Source organism: Schistocerca nitens, chromosome 1 (genome assembly GCF_023898315.1).
Source record: "Schistocerca nitens isolate TAMUIC-IGC-003100 chromosome 1, iqSchNite1.1, whole genome shotgun sequence".
Classification (NCBI taxonomy): Eukaryota; Metazoa; Arthropoda; class Insecta; order Orthoptera; family Acrididae; genus Schistocerca; species Schistocerca nitens.
This window is the reverse complement of record NC_064614.1, coordinates 953,831,928-953,854,231: the sequence shown is the minus strand read 5'-3', so window position 1 is coordinate 953,854,231 and position 22,304 is coordinate 953,831,928. Positions and strand designations below refer to the sequence as shown.

The following is a 22,304-nucleotide window of genomic DNA, read 5'->3' as shown; positions in this document are numbered from 1 at the left end:
CTTGACACAGGCACGAGTTTTTTTGCAGAAAGTTTTGCTATTACTGGTAGGTTAGAAAGTGAAGCAAATTATCTTTGAGGTTCTGAGAGATTGCTACCTTTAGCAGACAGCTACAATCCAGTTTAAATAATAAAGGAAGTCATGGGCTAGAACTCACAATTTTGTGTACATTGCAAACATTTACCACTAGACTGAAAGCAGATACAGCACTGTAATACCTCAAGTGGAAGTCTACACTTCCTCCAGACTCTTTGGTAACCTACAGTGTTGCCTGATTGTACAAAGAACTTAGAATTCTGAAGTGCAGCCTGTTTTATTGGCACTTTATGTGAATGATTTGGAATTACTCTCTGTGATGGCTGGCCAGCAGCCATGTTTTATGTCTAAGCCTGTATCTCCTCTAAAATATCGAACATTCAGTGTGAAGTGCCAGGTGGACAACAGCTGGCAACAACTAGGTGTCACTCTGACCTGTGCCACCTACAGTGGTTATAGTAATGAATAAGCTGATATGAGTGTGTGGACCTGAGCCTATACCTGATGGAAAGGTGGTTAGAGGGGGGGCTAAGTGGGAGTTGGCATGCAGTGGTACATGTATGTAGCAATTCAACTTTGGGTGAGCTTGCTGAAGTTTCTGCTCTTCTCAGTATCGTGGCTGGAGCTGATAGTGTTGGCAGATCCTGGCTCTGACAAGTTGTGACTTGTAACATTTGTTGCTGATAATGGCACCCTGGTGTTGAGCTAAATGTGCAACCCTGTGTACTGATGATGCCTCATCTGTGGGCTCTGGCCTGGGTGCATCCAATGTCTGGGCCCATATGACTGGGCTGCCAACATTGCCATAGCTGGACCTAAAATATCCGAGGAATCTTGTCAAAGCTATGTTGGATGACACTGACAACATAATATTTTTCATCAGATCACGCACTTGCACCACCCAGGAATTGGACATTTGGTGGAACAGAGCAGTGGTCAGGTGTTGGATACTGTTACACTTGCAAAATTACTGAAACTCAGATGAGCCTAATTGCAGACAACTGTCACACTGTTATTTCAGGAGTTCCTTCTGTAACAAAGATATTTGATAAGGCCTTGTGTTATAAGCATTTTCATACAGTAAATGTGAGGTAGTATCAACCACCCAAAATCAAATTGCTCTCTTGCGCAGTCCATTATAATATAAATTTACCCACTCTCAAGGGTGGTGTGGTTTAGGCCATACGTATAAAGGCTAAACAGGAGCAGCTTCATGCGGGCATGCTGTTTGGGCCTGAACAATCCTTGCAAGAGGCTTCATCTGTATTCCACAGTAATACTCCATTGCTGATATTTAATAGGTGTCACACAGAAAAAAATTGTTCAGTCCACTGGATCTATTTCCTTTGCCAATTGTTTGAGTCACTTCCATAGAACAGAATCTCACCCTTCAGACTGCCATATCTTGCCTCATGAATTGAGCTCGTTCACGAGTGATTATGAGAAATTCACGTCAATTGCATGTTGTCTTCTATTTGGTAACACAGTGCCTCAGATATGTCAAAACTGTAGTCGGGTGCCCTGGAAAAGTGGGAGAGTGCATCTGACTTGAAATGTTGAGAGTTGGGCATGTAATGAGTATCACGCTAATTACAAAGAAACAAGACCTACATCCATAGGTGCTGCGCTGATCTCTCTGCGTGTTTGACTGAAGGCTGAGCAGAGAGATCAGTAGTTTATGGACTATAATCAGGTGGTACTTGGTCCCTTAGTGGTATAAATGAAACTTTTTTTTCCATAATTAAGGCCTTGTGCCTCCATTTCTGCTGGGGAAAATTTTTATTGCAACATTGATAAGTTTTAGAGGCATACACCACAAATTGTTAAATGGCATCAGCATTCAGTGCATCAACAGTGTGCAGGTACCATGTTGCAGTGCACCTATTCATGATGTAAGCATTTTAAATGGCATGAAGGTTGCTAGGCAGAAGCAAATGTAACACACTTTCTTAATTATATGAAGACCTTTTAGCAGTTTGTGGACCAGTAAAAGGCAATATCTTTTTTGCACAACCAGTTCAATGGTTGCTCTGTTTGGGTGACCTAAGGAACAAAATTTCCATTGTATGTCACTTTACTGAAGATGGATTGTATTATTTTCCATTTTTATGGTCTCACAGACTATTCTCTTCTGTGATGTACTTAGCCACTGGCTTAAGATGCATTTTGCTGAGGCTATGGCTTAAACATTTAACAATAAACAAAGAAAGTGTATTTTGCAGTTGACTGTGAATGCAGTCGGACTGGAATCTATCGAAAGAAACTTCTAAATTAGTAACATGCTGCTCCTGTGATGTCATCTAAGCAGTTTACACATTGTGTTATTCTTTGGATGAGCTGTTCCAAATGTCTTTGGAATATGAGAGGCATGTTATACCTGTACATTCCATAATATATATTTAATACTAAGCCAACTTCATTTCCATGTACAGTGGTAATTACTAGTAACATATTTCCCACATACTGTTGATTGGATCAGCAAACAACACAGTCAGGAAAAATCATTAGTCTACAATCACACTTTTATTTACGTAAATGACCACTGGTTTTAGACCAGGTCCCGTCATAAGGCCATCCCTTGGCTTGCAGTTGTCTAAGTACGTGCATCTCACTATACTGCTACTGAAGGGCACAACAAAATGGAACACATTACAGTTGTAATGTGCACACAACACTTTATTGTGCCACAGGAGTAGACTTTGTAAAGACTATGTTTACAGTGCAGTCGTAAAAGAAAGATGGAAGTATTGTACTAACTACAGGTGAACTTACACTGCCGTTAGGGCCATTTTCAGAACTAGATATGGCTGAAAAAATTTTGCAGAACACACAGGTTCAGCTTGCAGCTGTTGATTTACTGTGAAATGTATTGAGCACAGTGTTCAAAACACTTGAAAGATATCAAGAATATGTCATAAATCAAATATAGTTTATCACTGACAATAAAGTATAAATTTTGCACAGCAATTGCACATATTTGAAAATACACTGTATATCATATTGTCACGTAGAGGAAGGTGTAAGTAGATGAATGACGAACACTAACTTCACCTAGCGAAGGTTTATTCAGCACTTGCACATACAAGAGCGCAGAGCAAACTGCCTCCGGCCAGAACAGATAGAGTATATATACATGAATATAATAGAGGGAAACATTCCACGTGGGAAAAATATATCTAAAAACAAAGAAGATGTGACTTACCAAACGAAAGCGCTGGCAGGTTGATAGACACACAAACAAACACAAACATACACACAAAATTCAAGCTTTCTGTAATGGCGTAATGTGTCAGATAATCAATGCAAACGTTGGAAATGCAGACGTTGGAAATCATGTGAGGAGGTCAATGCCAACATGCTGGAAAGGCATTTCGGCTGGTGGAATTGGTATGAGTTGGCCAGGTGGTTTCTGAGGAACTGCCTTTCTCGTCTGGCACTCTCGACAGTGTGACACATAGTGACGGACACTCCTAAATAAATCTGGCCAGAAAAATCTCTTGTGGATCCTATTATATGCCTTAACAAATCCTAAATGTCTGGCCTCAAGTGTGTCATGGAATTTCTGTACAACATGTAAGCGCATGTGTTTAGGAATCACCAGTAGCCACCTCTTTCCAAATGGATCAAAGTTTTTTTTGCAAAGTAATCCATTAACTACCTTAAATTGTCCTTTCACATCCTCTGACCGATTTAAGGCAAGCATAATTTGAGATATCTTGGCGTTCTTCTTCTGCTCAGCAGAGAGATCCTGGAGTGCAGCGAGACAGTCACTATCTTCATCAAAGTCTTGATGATCTTGCACAGGGTTTCTTGAAAGACAGTTGGCATCTTGGTGTTTTCTTCCACCTGTGTACACTATGGTAATGTCATAGTCATGAAGACTTAGCGCCCACCTGGTGAGTCGTCCTATTGGATCCTTAAGACCTGTCAACCAACAAAGTGAATGATGGTCTGTAACAACTGTGACTGGCATTCCATAGAGATACTGTCGAAATTTGCACATGGCCCAGATAACAGCAAGACATTCTCTTTCTGTAGTTGAGTAGTTTCTCTCGGCTTTTGTAAGTGTCCTAGAAGCATAGGCTATAACTTTCTCTTTTCCATCCAAAATCTGCACTAAAACAGTGCCGATCCCATACCCACTGGCATCTGTGTGTAGTTCTGTAGGTGCTCTCTCATCATACAGACCACGTACAGGGTCAGTCGTCGGAGCTTTTCACAGCACATTGAAAGAATCTTGTTGATCACCACCCCAGATAAATTTGGCATCAGCTTTTAACAACTCTTGGAGTGGCCTGGCTTTGATACGAAAGTCTTTGATAAAACAACGGTAATAAGGACACAATCCGAGGAAGCTTCTCACATCTCTAATACTTTAAGGAATAGGAAATTCCTTTATAGCTCTCACCTTTTCTGGGTCATTTGACACAAGGTGCCCAAGTATTTTGATTTCTTTTGCTCCAAAGAGACACTTTCTTGGATTAAGTTTCAGTCCGGCTTGTTGGAGACACTTAAGAATGGCCCTCAGTCTTTTTAAGTGTTCATCAAATGTCCCTGAGAACACTATAATGTCATCTAAATAACAGATACACATCGTTATTCAAAAGTTGCTGATGCATTACACAAACCAAACGGCATTACCTTAAACTCATAAGGGCCCTCAGGGGTGACGAATACAGTTTTCTCATGATCAGCCTCATCTACATTGATTTGCCAGTATCCTGAGTACATGTCCATGGTTGATAAAAACTTAGCCCTCTTCAGGCAGTCTAGTGTATCGTCAATTCATCGAAGAGGATAAAGGTCCTTTTTATAGTTATCTCGTTAAGTTTCCTGTAATCAACACAAAAGCGCCAGCTGCCATCCTTCTTCCTGACGAGAACCACTGGTGACGACCATGGGCTCTGTGAAGGCTGAATGATGTCATTCTTCATCATTTTCTTTACCTCGTCACAAATTATTCGACGTTCCATTGCTGACACTCGGTATGCTCTCTGGCTTATTGGTTGATGGTCTCCAGTGCTAATCCAGTGCTTCACCACCGATTTGTCTAATTTGCTCTTCTCCTGTGGACTGAAGCATTCAGAGAACTCTTGAAGAATGGCAAGTAGCTTCTCCTGTTGTTCCTTAGTGAGATCGGTGATAGTTGAGCTAGAAGATCTTGTCTCATAGTGGTAGTGCCAGTTTTGCCCACAGACTTGGCATGGGAGGTTTCTATGACGTTCAGCTGTTCTGCAATTAATGGCTCTGCATTTGCTACGCACATGTGTCTTGGAAGGATCTGTGTTTCTCGACGACAGTTAATTATCAACAATTCACTGAATCCGTTCTTAAACGGAACGACAGAGGCTGGGATGACCAAGTTATTCTTCAGTGGTATGCTTCTCTTACATTCCACTACAAGATCCATGGGTTGATGCATGGCATGACACATGACAGCTGCCTTTCTAGTGATGACTGCAGGAATGATCACTTCATCCAGTACACATAGTCTCCACACACTCGGATGCGCATCTTCCTGTCCACCGTATCTCATCTCATCTAGCATAATCTTCGAGCGACCACAATCTATAATAGCTTGAGAAGCTTTCAAAAAGTCCCATCCGAGAATGAAGTCATGACTGCAATCGTGTAAGACGATGAATTCTAAGAGCTGTGTATGGCCACTTATACCCACACGAATGCCACATCTTCCTGTAGGTTTTGCATATTTCCCATTAGCCATCTTCAGCAGAGATGTTTTGCTGTCGACAAATATGGTTTTCTGCAACTGGTAATGGTACTTCTCCGAAATGACTGAATATGATGCTTCAGAGTCCACAAGAGCTTGGGCTGGTCGGCTATCCATGAGGATATCAACGTAGTTTCCTATCATTTTTGTAGTGATTGATGGTGGAGGATTTTTCTCTTTGGCGGCCTCACCTCCAAGGAAATGGCGATGGAGACCTTGATTGGCATGTTGGGGAGTGTCCTTTCCAGCGGGTAGCTTGCAGTGATGGTGACCTACGTCGTCCTGCACCCACATCTTCTTGTTCATCTTTGTTGTCCCGGAGTTGGCGTCGGCTAAGATCGGTCTTCAGGTGTGGGCGTCATCAAATATCTGCCGCTTTTCTCAACAATAGTGCACCACATGTCCTGGTCATCCACAGTGGAAACATACCGGTTGGTTATCCTGGGTCCTCCAGACATCAGTCTTCCTTGGTGTCCAAACAGGTTCCTCATGCAGCATTGTAGGAATGTGACTTCGCCTGGGTCTCGACTTTTTTACCGTTTTAAAAGGAAATGAAGGATTAGAGATTGGGTTCAATGTCTGATCCACTTCCTCCCTTATGACCTCTTAAAATGTCTCTGTTTTTTTGCTCGCTGTGCAATCCAAGCGCCTTCTGAACTTCCTCTCTCACTATCTGATGAAGAACACTTGTGGAATTAGTTTCTTCCTCCACCACAGACATCGATATGACGTTTGGAAGCCATTCAAACTTCTTGCGTACAATTCCTTTTTGATGCATTGTTTCGATATATTGGCACCATTTTATGAAGTTGTCTGCTGTCAAAACCTCTTTCAGGAGTAGGGCCTAGTACATGTCCTCAGCAACACCCTTCAGGAGATGTGCAACCTTATCTTCCTCCTTCATTCGAGGATCCGCTATTTTACACAGCTCCAAGACATCTTGAATGTAGGATGCTGTCGTTTCTCCTGGATGCTGTGCCCTGCACTTTAATTTATCTTCAGCCTTGCACTTCTGTCGTTGTGTGTCACCGAAATACTTGCGCAGTTCTGCCTGGAATCCTTGCCAGCTTGTGAACTTCTCCTCATTGTTCTCATACCATTGCTTGGCAGTGCCCTCCAAGTAGAAAAACATGTTAGCCAAACACACGTTGTCATCCCATTTGTTAAATTTGGCTATACGCTCATATACCTTCAGCCACTTGTTTGGGTCTTGGCCATCGTCACCAGAGAACCCGGAAGGATGTCTCATGTGGTGGCACATGGTTGCTGTCATCGTGACGTCCTCTTCTTCTTCTGTCTCCGATAGATTGCGATCTATTGAATATGGATTGAACTCAGGTTTCTCGCCATGTAAACGGCAGCTCTGTCGTGGCCTGATGGGAGCCACTGTGTCATCAGTAATGTGCGGTATCACAAGTTCCAATGCCCAACATCTCCACCAGAATAGTGTCACATAGAGGAAGATGGAAGTAGATGAATGACGAACACTAACTTCACGTAACGAAGGTTTATTCAGCACTTGCACATACAAGAGCGTGGAGCGAACTGCCTCCGGCCAGAACACGTACAGTATATATACAGCTACAGAACATTCCAGTACAATGATTCTTGTCATTTGTGGATACTTCTAGAACGTATTCGAACCGAATATAGAAATTAAAATTGTACAGTCCATGTGTGTTTTGTACTCACGACCTTTGATGCAACAGTTTAGTATCATATCCACTTCACCACAGTGCTACTCAGCTTCTTCTGTGACAATATCATACACACAAGTTCTGATACAAACAGTGAAAGATAAAGGGGAAATGCTATCAATAGCATTTTTACAGACATGTCCATCAGTGTCCTTACCTGTTGCATACATAGCGCTCACTTCACCTCAACTATAGAGATAATGTAGTGGTTGTTGTTTTTGGGTTTGGGGTGCTCATCATCAAGATTATCAGTGCTTAGGTAGTCAGTTCGCTAACATTGTGGAGGAGGCAGCCCATAACTGTTGCCACATCTGTTAAATAGGAATGACAGTGTCTTATTTGCTCAATGCTTAGAGCATCAAATGATGATGAAGTTTTGATACTACTATTTTCGTACGAACTACTGTTTCACATGCCATTGACTTATTTTGGTGCAATATTGTGTGAACCAGAAGATAATGAACTATTGTCATTCAATGATTAATTATTATTCTTGCTGGCTGGTGTGGCCGAGTGGTTCTAGGCGCTTCAGTCTGGAACTGCGTGACTGCTACAGTCGCAGGTTCGAATCCCGCCTCGTACATGGATGTGTGTGATGTCCTTAGGTTAGTTAGGTTTAAGTAGTTCTAAGTTTTAGGGGACTGATGACCTCAGAAGTTAAATCCCATAGTGCTCGGAGCCATTTTTTTTTTATTATTCTTTGGAACTACGAGCAATTTATATGTCATCGCCAACTGCTTTTTGCATTTATGGTGCTGCATCACACAACAGAGCTTTTTCGGCAATGTCAATGAGGCATAGGTCAAGGACCAAGAAGATAGTCACAAAGCATAGCATACCGTGAATTCTTTACAAAAAAAAAAAAAAAAATAGTGTTGCCAACTGAGATACTGTAAGTCTGTGACCAAGACTGCGTGCGATTGATCTGTTTTCTTACGATATTGATTGACATGTAGTCCAGCTTATACTTTGTGAGATTGATGCCTGAAGGGGTTGGTTGATTAGTAAGTCACAAATATTACCAAATAAAATGCTACTAGGGTTTAAGAGTGATATTAGTTTCTGGATTACTTCATGTAAGTAGTTATTTGAAGACAACTGTAAAGCTCTTTTATGAGTAGAACCAATGTTATTACTTGCTTCACAGTAGAGTAGAAAATGGAGTAAATAATTAACCCAATAATCTTTGAAAACTTTCAAATAGGGAAGATGGAACAAGCTATGCTGACAGTTTCTGCTTAATCATCTTCATTAATTTTGTTGTTACTGCTACTGTTGTTGCTATTTTAACTGCTGACAGCAAAAATCAAGAAACTGATCATGTTAATGTTCATGGAATAAAGGTCTTCTCACCACTTTCCTGTGCAGCTAGATGCACAAGATTATATTCTATAGTGAAAGTCGTTATTGGGTGTAGATTCCAGACAACACTAAATAAAAAGAGCATGCAACTTGGCTGTCAAAAGTTACAACCTAATCAAATTTGAAGGCACTTACCAAAATCATCGTCTGCTTAGTGTAACCGTACACTTTAGTATAAGCATTCCAAAATAAATTGAAATAACAGTGCACGCTTGTAAACAAGGGACTAAGATGATGTTTGACAAACAGTTTGGTATAAGTTAATGAACTGCTTGCCCCTCACTTCATGGTGATGTTTAATCAGCTACATGAGCCCCTGGCTCTAGCCATCAAACATATTTGTCATGATCTTCATGAGTAGTGCAAAGAGTGGTGTGATTGTTTGCCTTAACACCATCTATAGCATCAGCATCAAAATTATTTTACAGCAGGGATATAAAAAATTTCTAGCACTTGGGGTTCCTGAATCTGAAGTGCCACCAGTCCTCTAGTACTGTTGAATGTGGGCATGTGTCATTGACAACCATGAGGCATGCTGATAAACATTGGGTGTCTCAGAGAATGGGGACTGGGATAAATTGTCTTCCTCATAGCTGCTCATGTTAAGATTTATGGGTTCTGCCAAACCAAACTCTCCACAGCTTTGGTGGATCATCACAGAGCACCAAAATCCACAATAACAAGGAGCGATTGACGAGCTAGTCCTCCAGAAAATGGTATAATTAAATCAAAGTTACTGAATGTTACAGTGCACAAGAGTGTCATAACATTCATTTTGTGATAAATAGAGAACAGGAGCATTTGAAAAGATGTTTTGGAAAAAATCTTACAGTTTCAGAGTTGTTAAACAGCTGTCCTATGGCACTCACTTGGTAGAAACAGCAGCATTCTGCCAGAGCACCATGAGTCTGGGCCAGTATACCATAATATCAGAGAGGTACAGTGCTTTAGTGTAAGTAAAGGTATTGTAAACTGTAGAGATGTAAATGCATCAGGAACAGCTCCTCCCATGTGGGTACTATTTTACAGGAAGTAACCTCAAACAAAAACCTGATGTGCATTGTAGAGTTGCTCTTTCTTCCCAACCTAAAACTCCATAACAAAAACAAAACACCTGGGTAAAGAGCAAGTCATTCATATGTATTATAAAAATGTATGTATGTACGTATCTTCATTCGTTCGTTTGTTCCACATACCCTCCTAAACTAATGGATCAGTTCGAACCAAATTTGGCGCAAATGTTGCTTACTGCCTGGAAAGAAGTATTGTGGAGGTAAGAATCACCAACATATCAAAGCAGTGGATATGAAAAAGAGAAGTTACACATAATTTCATATCTTTACAAAACTTTTTCTCATGAGTATTCACCAAAAAATGACGGAAGGAATAAGTTTATAGATAACTACATTTTCACTGTTGGTGCAGTAAAACCGCCACATGAGGTAGAAGTTTCAATATATTACTTCTTTGCTGCTAATTCTATTCCCAACACTTTATGCAGACAGTATCTACACATGCCGCTGAATGTATCTGTAAAATTATTTCATTGCATGACACACAGTTCAGAATATAAGAAATCATGAACAGTGAGCTGCATGTAAATGAAACTGCAGGGGGAAGGAGGAGATGGTCAGAGATAGGGGGAGGTGGAGACGGAGGGAGGTAGGGGTGAGGAAGAAGTGGAGACAGACGAGGGGGGAGATGGGCAGGAAGAGGGGAAGGGGGAGGAGGAGATGGACAGAGATAGGGGGAGGTGGAGACGGAGGGAGGTAGGGGTGAGGAAGAAGTGGAGACAGAGGAGGGGGGAGATGGGCAGGAAGAGGGGAAGGGGGAGGAGGAGATGGTCAGAGATAGGGGGAGGTGGAGACGGAGGGAGGTAGGGGTGAGGAAGAAGTGGAGACAGACGAGGGAGGAGATGGGCAGGAAGAGGGGAAGGGGGAGGAGGAGATGGACTGGGAGATGGGGAAGAGGTGGAGGAGGAGGATACAGGCAGAAAGAGAAGGAGATGGGCAGAGAGAGGTGGAAAGAGGAGGAGATAGACAAAGTGGTGTTGGAGGTGGACGGTGAGAGAAGGAAATGGATAGAGAAAAGAGGACTACGAAATAAACAGAGAAGGGGAGGAGAAGGTGGAGAGGGAAGGAGGACAGTCAGGAGGTGAAAGAGGAGATGGACACCAGGTACCCAGCTAGTAGAGAATAAAAACAATAGTTAATCATCAGATGTATGGTAACTAATACTATCGCATTTGAATGATGTACCTGACTCCTAAGCAGATGAACATACAGATGCCCCTTTTGTTTCATATCTTTCCTCAGATGCTTCACATAAAAAGAAAGATGAAGAGGACAACTCTTTTTGAACAACTGATAAAACAGTAAGTGAAATGTGAAAGGTTTTCTGAATCATATGCAGGAAATTAAGTTATTTGCATTTGGGGGGGGGGGCACTTTGCTGTGCTTGCAAAAAACTGATTTTAAACCATCAGACATCGTGTGAATACAGAGTTAAGGGAAAAATGGCAGTAACAGTTGAAGATAAATATATTATTTCTTTGTCCATCTCACCAACAAGCTTGAGGCAGTAACTGTAGAAATTTATGTAGGGTGAGGTAACTAAGACAGGCCATCTAAAATATGTTCTGCTTGTTGCTCTGGCCACCCTTGAAATGTGGATGGTGATCTCAGTTTTAAGCAGCAGTTCCACAATCATATAGAAATTCAGGGTATCTTTCTTGAATCTGTGTTAGACAGTACAGTTTAACTTAGTCTTTTAAAAGTTTTGTTAATGGCATTTGTAAGTTGAGATATTCATGTTACAAAGAATTCTGCATACACCCAGAACTATATTATACAAAATATAATAAAAAATTCATTATGTTCAGGCAGATAACAAATATTCTGTGTTTTTCTTGATGGTGATAATACACTGTTCGTATGTGGAATCATCATTCTTACTCTGTCTTGTCACCAATATCTTTTTAAGGAAGTTGTGACAATGTGACTCAGTGATTTGTGCTGCCATGGCCAGCCCACATGTAGCTCTAACGGTGCATTTTTGCTATACCTTACTACTCACAGGCATGGCTTGGTGATGATGAATCAAACCCACTGTGTCTTACTGGTCCATTTAACTTGGACCATCACTGCTCGCTCTGATCCTTGCCAAGCGATGATTTCGAGCTGGTTTGTGTTTCGCATTACGACCATCACCATATGTCTTGAGATGTGAGCCATGATTGGCTGCTTCGAGGTCACTCCAGAAGTGCGATGTTTGCCTCTGCTAGTACTCTGCTCGATATGTGAACAACTTCAGGATAATTTTCCCAGCAGGCAGTGAGCAGCGAGACTGCAGTGTAAATGAATGAGGCACCCAGTGAGTGGCAAGCTATGATGTGCCAGCAGATGGAGCAAGGTGCCAGCAGTGAGGCCGCAGCATATACATATCCTAAGGCTTCCTTTCTTTAAGTTTCTGAGAACAGTTTGTCTAGACTGATAGTGATTCCACTTAATTGCATTAGTCGTCTTAAAATTCTTCTGTGCATAGGGCTGCCTGCCACATAGCATATACAGTGGAACCTCGATTTTAGGTTCTCCTATTTTATGTTTTTTCTGATTCTGCACCAGAAATTTGTACCTCTGGGGAAAAACCCATGTGATCAATTCTAAAAATTCCCAAATTTACGTTTCTTCCTTGTAGGTTTACCTCTTTCTATGTTCTAGCTGATGTCTCACTTGAATTCATCGAGTTTTCTTCCTATTGACATTGAAGTGATTGAACAAGTTATAAGTGAATTGATGCCAGAGTTTAATTCTTCTCCTCCTAGGTAGCAATTTTACCAACACTCATATGTCAACTGACATAAGCAAATCACAAATCCATAAACAAACAAGAAAAAGTTTCAAAATTGTACATCAGATACAAGACCTCTTACAAGGGAACCTCCCCATCGCACCCCCCTCATATTTAGTTATAAGTTGGCACAGTGGATAGGCCTTGATAAACTGAACACAGATCAATTGAGAAAACAGGAAGAAGTTGCGTGGAACTGTGAAAAAATAAGCAAAATATACAAACTGAGTAGTTCATGGGCCACATAAGCAACATAATGGACAATGTGGGCTTAGGAGCACCGTGGTCCCGTCGTAGCGTGAGCAGCTGCAGAACGAGAGGTCCTTGGTTCATGTTTTCCCTCGACTGAAAATTTTACTATCTTTATTTTTGCCTAGTTATTATCTGTCCGTTCGTTCATTGACATCTCTGTTCACTGTAATAAATTTAGTGTCTGTGCTTTGCGACCGCATCGCAAAACCGTGCGATTAGTAGACGAAAGGACGTGCCTCTCCAATGGGAACAGAAAACATTTGATCGCAAGGTCATAGGTCAACCGATTCCTCCACAGGAAAACACATCTGGTATATTCTATACGACACTGGTGACGGCATGTGCGTCACATGACAGGAATATGTTGTCAACCCACCTAACTTGTACACTTGGCGAATGGGTAAAAAGATTCTTCTACCTTGCCCGATTTAGGTTTTCTTGTGGATGTGATAATCACTCCCAAAAAAGTGATGAAAACATAAGAGTTTGTCACATAAACTGAAAATAAAAAATTAAACTTTTCACTCGATGGAAGATTTGAACCAAGGACCTTTCATTCCGCAGCTGCTCACGTTACCACGAGACCACGGCACTCCTGCGTTCCCATCGTCCTTAATGTTGCCTATCTTCCCTTGAACTACTCAGTTTGTATATTTTGCTTATTTTTTCACAGTTCCACACAACTTCTTCCTGTTTTCTCAATTGATCTGTGTTCAGTTTTTCAAGGGCTATCCACTGTGCCAACTTATAACTAAATCTGAGGGGGGGGGGGGTGATGGGGAGGTTCCCTTGTTAGAAGAGAAGTGAGTTTTGCCACTAGTAATACAGTAGGGTATGTAATTGAAAAGAGTATCACTTTTGCTAATCATGTACAAGGTAATTAAGAGCCATTTTCCAACACGCTACTGCCATATTTATTTTTATTTTTATTTTTTTTAGTATTCTTTCATTTTATGTTCACCTTGAAAATAGCAAACATTTATAGCCTATATGATAAAATAAACTGAAAGCTGTGAAATACAGTGAAAGCTGCTGGGTTACAGCAACTCGGATGTTTGTAACATCTCAGATGTTTGTTTTCCACCTGCAGCCAATAGTTGTATATCATGGTGATGTCATGCTAATGTGGTGGCTTCTAGCATATAGAGTGATAAATAGTAAGCTATAGCAAATGGAGTGACTGCAGTTTCCACTTAGGTTTAATTTATATAGTTAATGCCCTTCAATACCATGCATTAATTTTACTTGCAGTAGTGGAGTTTGGAACCTGTCGACAGAATCTGGAATGTGTTGTGCCTCTGCTGACTGCAGCCAATGTAGCCTACTCCATTTGCTATGTGCAGCATCACAATTAACTGAATGTATTCAGTGAACAGTTGTGTAATGGCTTGTTTGTCTTTGTTAGGGGACTGATGACCTCAGATGTTAAGTCCCATAGTGCTGAGAGTCATTTTTTGTCTTTGTTGCACTCCTCAGTGGTGTGTAATATATTGTGATGGCAGACAGATAGTTGTAAATGTAACGGATTGCTGGGTTAGAGAAACACTGAAATCACAGCACACTTTATTTCATATTCTTTGGTATATATAAGTACTATATGTGAAGGAAAATTTCTGTGTATATACATGCTTTCACAAAACCAGCTGTGTTTACACTACAGCAAACGACGAGTTTTAAGTGCAAACAGTGTGCGTTGGCAACACTTCAGAACACTCCACTTCAACCACTCAGCACAATAAACAAGGAAAAGTTTACACTTAGTACACTAGAGGTCACTGCACTTGTGACACCAGAAAATGCTGCTTTACCATTAGCTACAGAAGGAAACCACACACCACCACATGTTAGATTCCAACACCTTTCAGCATACCTCACAGTTTTTGGTTTAATTCACCATGTTCACCAATTTTTAATTTTTCCTGTGTGAGCTCAAAGGAAAGATCTCACAAAAAGTGTGTTTTGACATATAATTTGTGTTCGTATTATGTCTGAAAATAGCTTGATTACCTTTTACCTGGATATCAGTTCCAGTTTTTTGATGCATTTTTATTTGCTGATACACATCTGTGATCTTTTAAAAACTGATGAAATTTGTTACTTCAAATTATTGTATAAACATTGTCTTGTATATTTAATTTCCTTCACTTATACATATTTTATACAATGTATTGGAGAGGATTACAATTTTTGGTCATATATGCCAATTACACATGTTTTTGCTTTTATTTTGGGGGTTTTCATGCTTTCTTCAATTCTTCATTTTCCTCTATTTTACATTTTTTAAATCTGAACCGCATGAAAACATGAGATAGGGGTTTCACTATACTACCTGTGCCTGTCCCTGGTGACCTGAGAGGTGCATGCTGGTGTCCCCGCCCCATGGAGCAGAATTGGAAGAGCTTGCTGCAAATGGGCTGCCTAACTCATAATTCTGTTTTGCTTTTTAAATACGAAATCAGTCTCTACAGAAGTGTACACCAGTTGATAATCTGTCTATCCTTGGCAATAAGGTAAGCAGAATTTTTTATTCTGGGCAGCCAGCACTGCCATGTTGGAGGATTTTGGAATCCCTGGATATACTGTCCTTATGCAGTATTGCAATATCAGTTATTTTGGAATCATTAACATGATTTAATCACTTAAAACATAGAAAGCTCATTTCTATTTAGAAGCGAAAAATACCCATCGTAAATAATTAGGTAAGTGGATGAAGATGTCTTTGATTCAAAACAGTCTAGACTACTGCAGTGCAGAATTAGTCTCTAATGACGTCATTGTCGATGATACGTTAAACCCTGATCTTCCTTCCTTCCAATGCAGAGTGCTGAAAAGAGTAAGGAAGTCAGTACTGACCCTGAGGCAGGTTTAATTTTCAACAACAAATAAAAACTTTCTTCCATCAAGGATTTCACATCAGAGAATTATTGAACTTGATCTTTCACTTTCCAAGACTCTAACAAGAAGTGTTCTTCCATTAATATGCACACGCCACACTGATCAAGAATCTGTGGATGAGAAAAAGATAAATCCAGGCACTCGCTAAAGTCATACTTGGGGCACTTCTGAAAGATTCTGTGGCTATCTCCTGTAAGGTATCAAGAGTGATTGTGAATGTCAAAATAAATTCTGCGTCCTATCTCTCAAAAATCAAGGTCTCACTCCTTCACAACACCAATTAATATACAAAAAGTGATGTACAGACATTTCATGCACAAAAAATCAGTGAAAGCTTTATAAGTTACGTAAGCAGCGAACCAATTCCACAAACATGAGAACACCTCAAGAATAATGTAATTAGTACACCAAAAGTCATAGCTATAACAGAAGTCCCTGATTCTTGTGTTGTTGTTGTTCAAGTTTTGAATGATGTCACAAAGGTTTGCTTTAAAACATTTTCATTCGCCCTTTTGCAAAACACTATTGGATCAAAAGTATCAAGACACCTGTTAGTGGGTGGGTGTCCACCCTACACGTTTATGGCGGCTTGAGCTTTGCTGGGGACTCTTTCAGTGAGGTTCTGTCACCAAATGGCAGCCCATTCTCCCTCAAAAAACCAGAGAAGGTAGTGAAGTTGGACTTTGGAGTCTGAAGCAAAGTCAAAATTCTAACCCATCCCAAACATGTTCCTCTGAATTCAGGTCAGGACTCAGGGCAGACCAGTCCATTGCAGGAATGTTATTGTCCATAAACCAGTGCCTCACAAATGTTGCATTAAGATAGGGTACATTCTCATGGTGATAAAAACAATTATTGTCTCCAAATCAGTCCTCTAATGTACACAGTACACAATGCTATCAAAAGTGTTACACCCGAGGGGGCCTTACGGGAATGCAGGCAGGTGACATTGTCAACAACAGCCAATATTTTTACAAGAGCTCACCCTGCCATTTTCAAGGCAAAACTGCAGCAAGGAAGCACTGTGCAAGCAAATTTAAATCTTCGGTTTTCAGAGAAACTCTGTAAAGATAAAACACACACACACACACACACACACACACACACACACACACACACACACACAGTAAACACTAGCACCATCACAAAGTGTAGATGACCAGTATCAGAAGTTATCGATAGTGAAATTAAGAATCAATGGATGAGGTTGCTTAAATTCTATCCCTCAGTTTTTTGACAAGTGAGACAGCAGGATTCTAGACAGAATTTAAACAAAAACCACCATCTCTATTCATAAGGTTACTTGTTAATTTAATTTCAATAACTTCCTTAATAAAACTATCCCAGCAACTGGAAGTGTGTCAGACTTTCCAGATGTTGCTGGAACTTCTGGGAAACAAGGCAGCTTTCAATGGATGATAAGTGTTGTACTTTCCCTTACTGGCTATTACATAACTATGCTTAATGCGTAAGTTTCCTTTCACATAGTAAGTTACTTGATAGCCTTGTCATTTGGTAAGCACTGAGTAAGTCACAGGCAGATTGTATTTAATGACATAAGCCTACAAAATTAACATCCCAGTCAGGTGCAGTAAGAAGCGACATATGTTTCATGCTTTTGGTAAGAACTCGTCTAGGTGGAAAACTTATAATTGGTGCCCACTGAAGCAGCAGTTTGTCACAGGATGTCTGTGAAACAGTTGATGGAAGAACATTTATCAGTATGAGCAGCAGAATCAATAGGGGATCTCTGTGGCACTATTCACGTTCAGCAAGCAGTGAAAGTATGATTCTTCTGTGAGTTATGGAAAAGTATTGTTCTGTCTTATTCTAAGCTGAAACTAGCAGAAGTGAGACCCTCTCTTTAAATGCTGTATCTTGTTTCTCTTATCTAATGATAACAATTTGTATGTATCTATGAAGAACTGTTTTTGTTTCTCAAGCTGAAGTGCACAGTTGTTCTACCATCCAGAGACATAGAGTGTCTTTTAACCTTGCTCTGTAGTAAATCGAAGTAATGTCTAGAGTTTTGGGAATAATTTCTTTTTGTTAAGTGTGTGCATTTCTTAAGTTACTATCACAATTAGAAACTGCATACACTTTTGATTTTAGTGGAGACAATGATGCAGCTGTAGCATATTCTTCAACTCAGTAACTTACAGCTCTCGGAAGTAATTCTCACTCATTTATGACCATATAGAAATGTAACATCAAGAGGACCTACTATTTCAACATTAAAAAGTCTGTATGAATGTTAAGAATTCTAAATCGCAATTAACTATTTGACCAATCCACACTTAGCATTTTCTCCACTTCTTTACCACTTCTGCAAGCCTTGAGAATAGTGTTATTCCATTTTCATGATTAAATGTACTCTTTTAGAAGCCACCATAGAACAGTATCTAAGTGCTGTAATGTAAGCTGGTGTGGTGGATTCTTATAGGATTTTGAATGGCTTTTATTTTGTAGATGGAGTCCCTGGTGTACTCTTCATAGTTTAATTTCCTTCGGGTCTTTGGCTGCTGCAAATATCTCTAAGTTATAATACAAATATATTTTGATTTGAAAATTTGAAACCATCAAGTCTCACCTTTTCCTGCAAAAATTGCTAAGTAAGGGAAGGGCTTTTCTGTATTTATTTAACAAGCCAGCCCAAGCTTTTCTGTATTTATTTAACAAGCCAGCCCAAGTTTTATATCGAAAACAAGACTCATGACACGTTAATGTTTGTGATAATTTTGTGCTTGTACATGGCCCCCAGTTAATGTTTGTGATAATTTTGCACTTGTACACAGCCCTTTCTTTCATATGTCTTTTTTCCTGTCACTAAAAGTAAATCAATTTTCACAGGACACGTGATGTGAAGAGCCGGGAAAGTGGGCCAAAAAGCTACAGAGATGAACGACAAAAACTTGCTGAAGGGAGAATACATAGGAAATTATTAGATGACCAACGGAAGAAGGTTGTAAATGAGAGGAACCAGAATACAAAATCTGGGGATGCTCATGCCAGTCAAGAACTCGATAAATCTGTTTCTTCAAAGGACACACATCCCAGAAAATCTTATAAGGAAATGAGAGATATAGATAGAAAGGGTGGTAATGAAAGACACAGTAGCAAAGATGATAAAAATATTAAAGAGTCAGAAAACAGGAGAAGTTATCGAGAACATGAAGGAAGAAGACATGACAGATATACGTATGGAAAAGATGCAGAACATAAGAGGAGTGGCTATGGTAATGAACACAGGAGGTCATCTAATTCACATAGTGAATCAGAGACAAGGAAAAAATCTATAGACAGCAAAGTTCAAGAAAAAGACATCAGTGCTAAGAAACTAGTCGATGACCCTGGAGAGCCTACTGATGGTGCCTCAGAGGACAAAGAAAATAAGGAACAGTGTCATGAAGAAACTGAACAGGAAGCAGTGTCTGGTGTTGAAGATAATAGTGCACAATTAGACATTGTTGAAGGAGCAGCTAGTCAGCAGGATAACAAGAAGTCTGTGAAGAGGAGCAGTTCTGTGGGTGGACATGGCAGTAACCAGTCATCTCAAGTTAAGGCCAACGAAAAAATAATTGTTGATATAAAAACGAAAGCTGGTCAGCCACTGAAAAGAAGTAATTCACTAGATTTTACTAATGTTTGTATTGATTCAAACAGCAAGGGCATAGATACTGTACTGCATGAAAAAACTGATAAACCGGACAATTTATTAACTGAGGAGACTGTTTCCAAGAATGTTAGCAGGGCTGAAGACAGAAAGACCTACCAATTTGATGACAATAATGAACAAAAAGGAAGTACCAACCCAGAAAATGGCATGCTCCTTCCCGACTGTGGTGAAAATGATACAGACAGCCACAACATTAACACAGATGAGGAAGCAGTCAGCTGCAAGGAAGAAAAAGAACAGACACTAGATCAAGAGAATGAAGAAAATCAAGACCAGGAAGCAGACAGTGTGCAGAATATAAATGAAAATGAAATGTCTGCTTGTGAAAACTGTGAACTGAGAGATGACCAGTCTGTGAACAAATCCAGAGATGTAAAAAGTAATGATAGTTCAGTCTCTTCCACAACTTCGGGGAACGCATCTGGCAATATTACAGAGTCAGAAAGTAAGCGAGACCCTCGTGCTGAGCGAAGAATTAGAAATAAGGTGAGTAAAGTGTATAATGGCAATTATTACATATGCTGTTAACATTCATATGAGGAATATGAAGAGCCACTGTGTATGCACAGGCTCACAGGTTAAGTTTACACATGTAGAAGTTCAAAGTGGAAATACTCAGTGTTAAGGTATGTTGAAAAAATTCTGTTCCTAGATTTCTGAACACGAAATGATAAATAACTTTTTTTTCCATGAAGGAGGGTCAAATAAAAATTATAAGTGTAGCAGTAAAAAATAAAAAATGGTGCCAATAGCCTTAAATTGGTAAAACTTTGCAACTGCTGACATTAAAAATCATCTTTGGTCTGCAGTCAGATTGAAACAAAGTAGATTGTGGTCTGCAGGTGTTGTGTTGCAACCTGACATTGCATGGACCCTTTAACAACAATAGCAGACTAGAATGTTGAGTGTCTTCAGCATCAACTATACTCAACACCACATCTTTCCCAGATTTATTTTGATATGTTTGATCCACTCAGAGAAGCACTGGGTTGGAAGAAGTGCCACTCTATTGGAAAGGTGTGCCACGTGGAGCATATGTGATTATGAAGACCCCCAAAGATTTCTCTTATACAACAATTTAGGCTCTTTGTAAATGCTGATGAACTTTCAGTGGGCATGGGTGAGACTATGTTGAAGAGAGATACAGTTTTGCGCCATGTGTGAACAATAAAAATTAAAAAAGGAATATATTTACATTTTCATTTGACTCAGCTCATAGTAAATCAGACAATATGTCAGCTTAACATCAAATAAAATATTATTATGCATGAAACCTGTTTCTTTGTGTCATTTGGTCTGTCTTTTGAGATAAGGATTCTACTTTTTGGACACACACATTTTTCTCAGCAGCACTATCATTTAAGACCTCTGTGTGCTAATTTTACTAGAAAGTGTAAATAATGATTGTGATACTTTTAAGATGAAGTGAAGTGTTGATTGTCACATAATTACAAAGTCAGTGATTGCTTGTGTTTAAATCTCCGGACTCAATGGTGGTCTAGATTTGGAAGGGTAGGAATGATTTTGGAGGAGGGCAAGGGATGATGAAAATAATGGAAGGATTCATAGAGTGATGAAACATAGTGGAAAGAACTGCAGGTTGGGGCTGTGTGTACTTGTGAATTTTTTTCTGCTTGTGTTTGTGTTTTGTAACAAAGGACTACAGTTGTAATCCCGCATTCCTAAGGGTAAGAGATGAAAACTGCAAATAATAAACATCCTGACAGGCTAGTTTCAATACCTTGGTTGTTCTTTCTGCTTAGAAGTGCATTTTGGGCATAGTTTATTCCAGTGTAGAATAAAAGTTTTAATAAATTTCTTCTCCAAATGAGAACAAATGAAATCATGTGCAAAATTGGTTTTCCTTGCAGGATCGACCAAGTATCGAAATCTACAGACCAGGTATGGGAAGATTCAGTATGCAGCGTAAAGAACGCGAAAAAAGTGCAGTTACTGGTAGTAGCCTGGAACAGGATTCACCTTCGACAAGCCCATCTCCTTCGCCGTCTTTACGCCCAATTTCTGCAAGCAGAAGTAGGGCAGGCCAAGAACTTCGTTCCATGACCTTCAAACGTAGTGTTAGCCGTGAAAAATAAGCGCAGAAGCGGATAACTTTGGTAATCACATTTGAAGCTGCTTCTCTGAGGTGGAATATTTTACTGCTGGTCATGTCTTTCTGTGTTGGCACCGTAGATGACTGAAATACACATGCATGTAATGGAAATGTGTTATTACCTTCAGTTAAAAACATGTTGTTCTTGATACAGATGTCAGTGATGATTGTGATGGTACAGTGTGATCATACATGTGGATGGTAGCTAATGCTCAGTGAGAGGCTGACATGTGTATCTTATTGACTGACAAGAATTCTTTGATTTTCAGATAAATGATCCATTGTACAACAGCAATGTAAATTGTATGAAACATCTTTTAAATTTGTTTTCAGAAAGTAAAACAGAATGGCAAAGACATGGCAAGAAAATCTCTTTGTATCAGTAACTCAGAAACAAGAGGAATTGTTGACATGAAACATAATAGTTGTTGGGGAAAATAATAAAGATGCTATTTCCATCACTCTTTGTTTTCCTTAAATTTACATAGAAATCCTATTCTGATTGTTGATAATATTTCTTCGCAGGTACCACTTCATGCTGTTTCTTTCTGTTTTAGTGTAACTATTGCTCCCACTTGTCACATAACCTTAGTATTACACAAATGATGCAGTTTACATAAAGTTTTAACTCCATTTAATACAAACCCCACTGTTTTCTAAAAGTATGGTTGTACATATATTATTATTATTAGC

At 39.8% G+C, this 22,304-nt stretch overlaps 1 protein-coding gene across 2 annotated transcripts in view; it reads left to right on the top strand.

Annotated features, from left to right (window-relative positions):
- Nucleotides 1-22,072, top strand: part of LOC126194701 (probable elastin-binding protein EbpS) — a 96,781-nt gene extending 74,709 nt beyond the window's left edge. For both annotated transcript variants that reach the window (XM_049932941.1, XM_049932931.1), the window contains exons 6-7: nucleotides 18,673-19,984; nucleotides 21,370-22,072. In XM_049932941.1, coding sequence (XP_049788898.1) covers nucleotides 18,673-19,984; nucleotides 21,370-21,594 — 1,537 coding nt within the window. In that variant the 3' untranslated portion in view covers nucleotides 21,595-22,072. The remainder of the gene's footprint in view (nucleotides 1-18,672; nucleotides 19,985-21,369) is intronic.
- The last annotated feature ends 232 nt before the right edge of the window (nucleotides 22,073-22,304 follow it).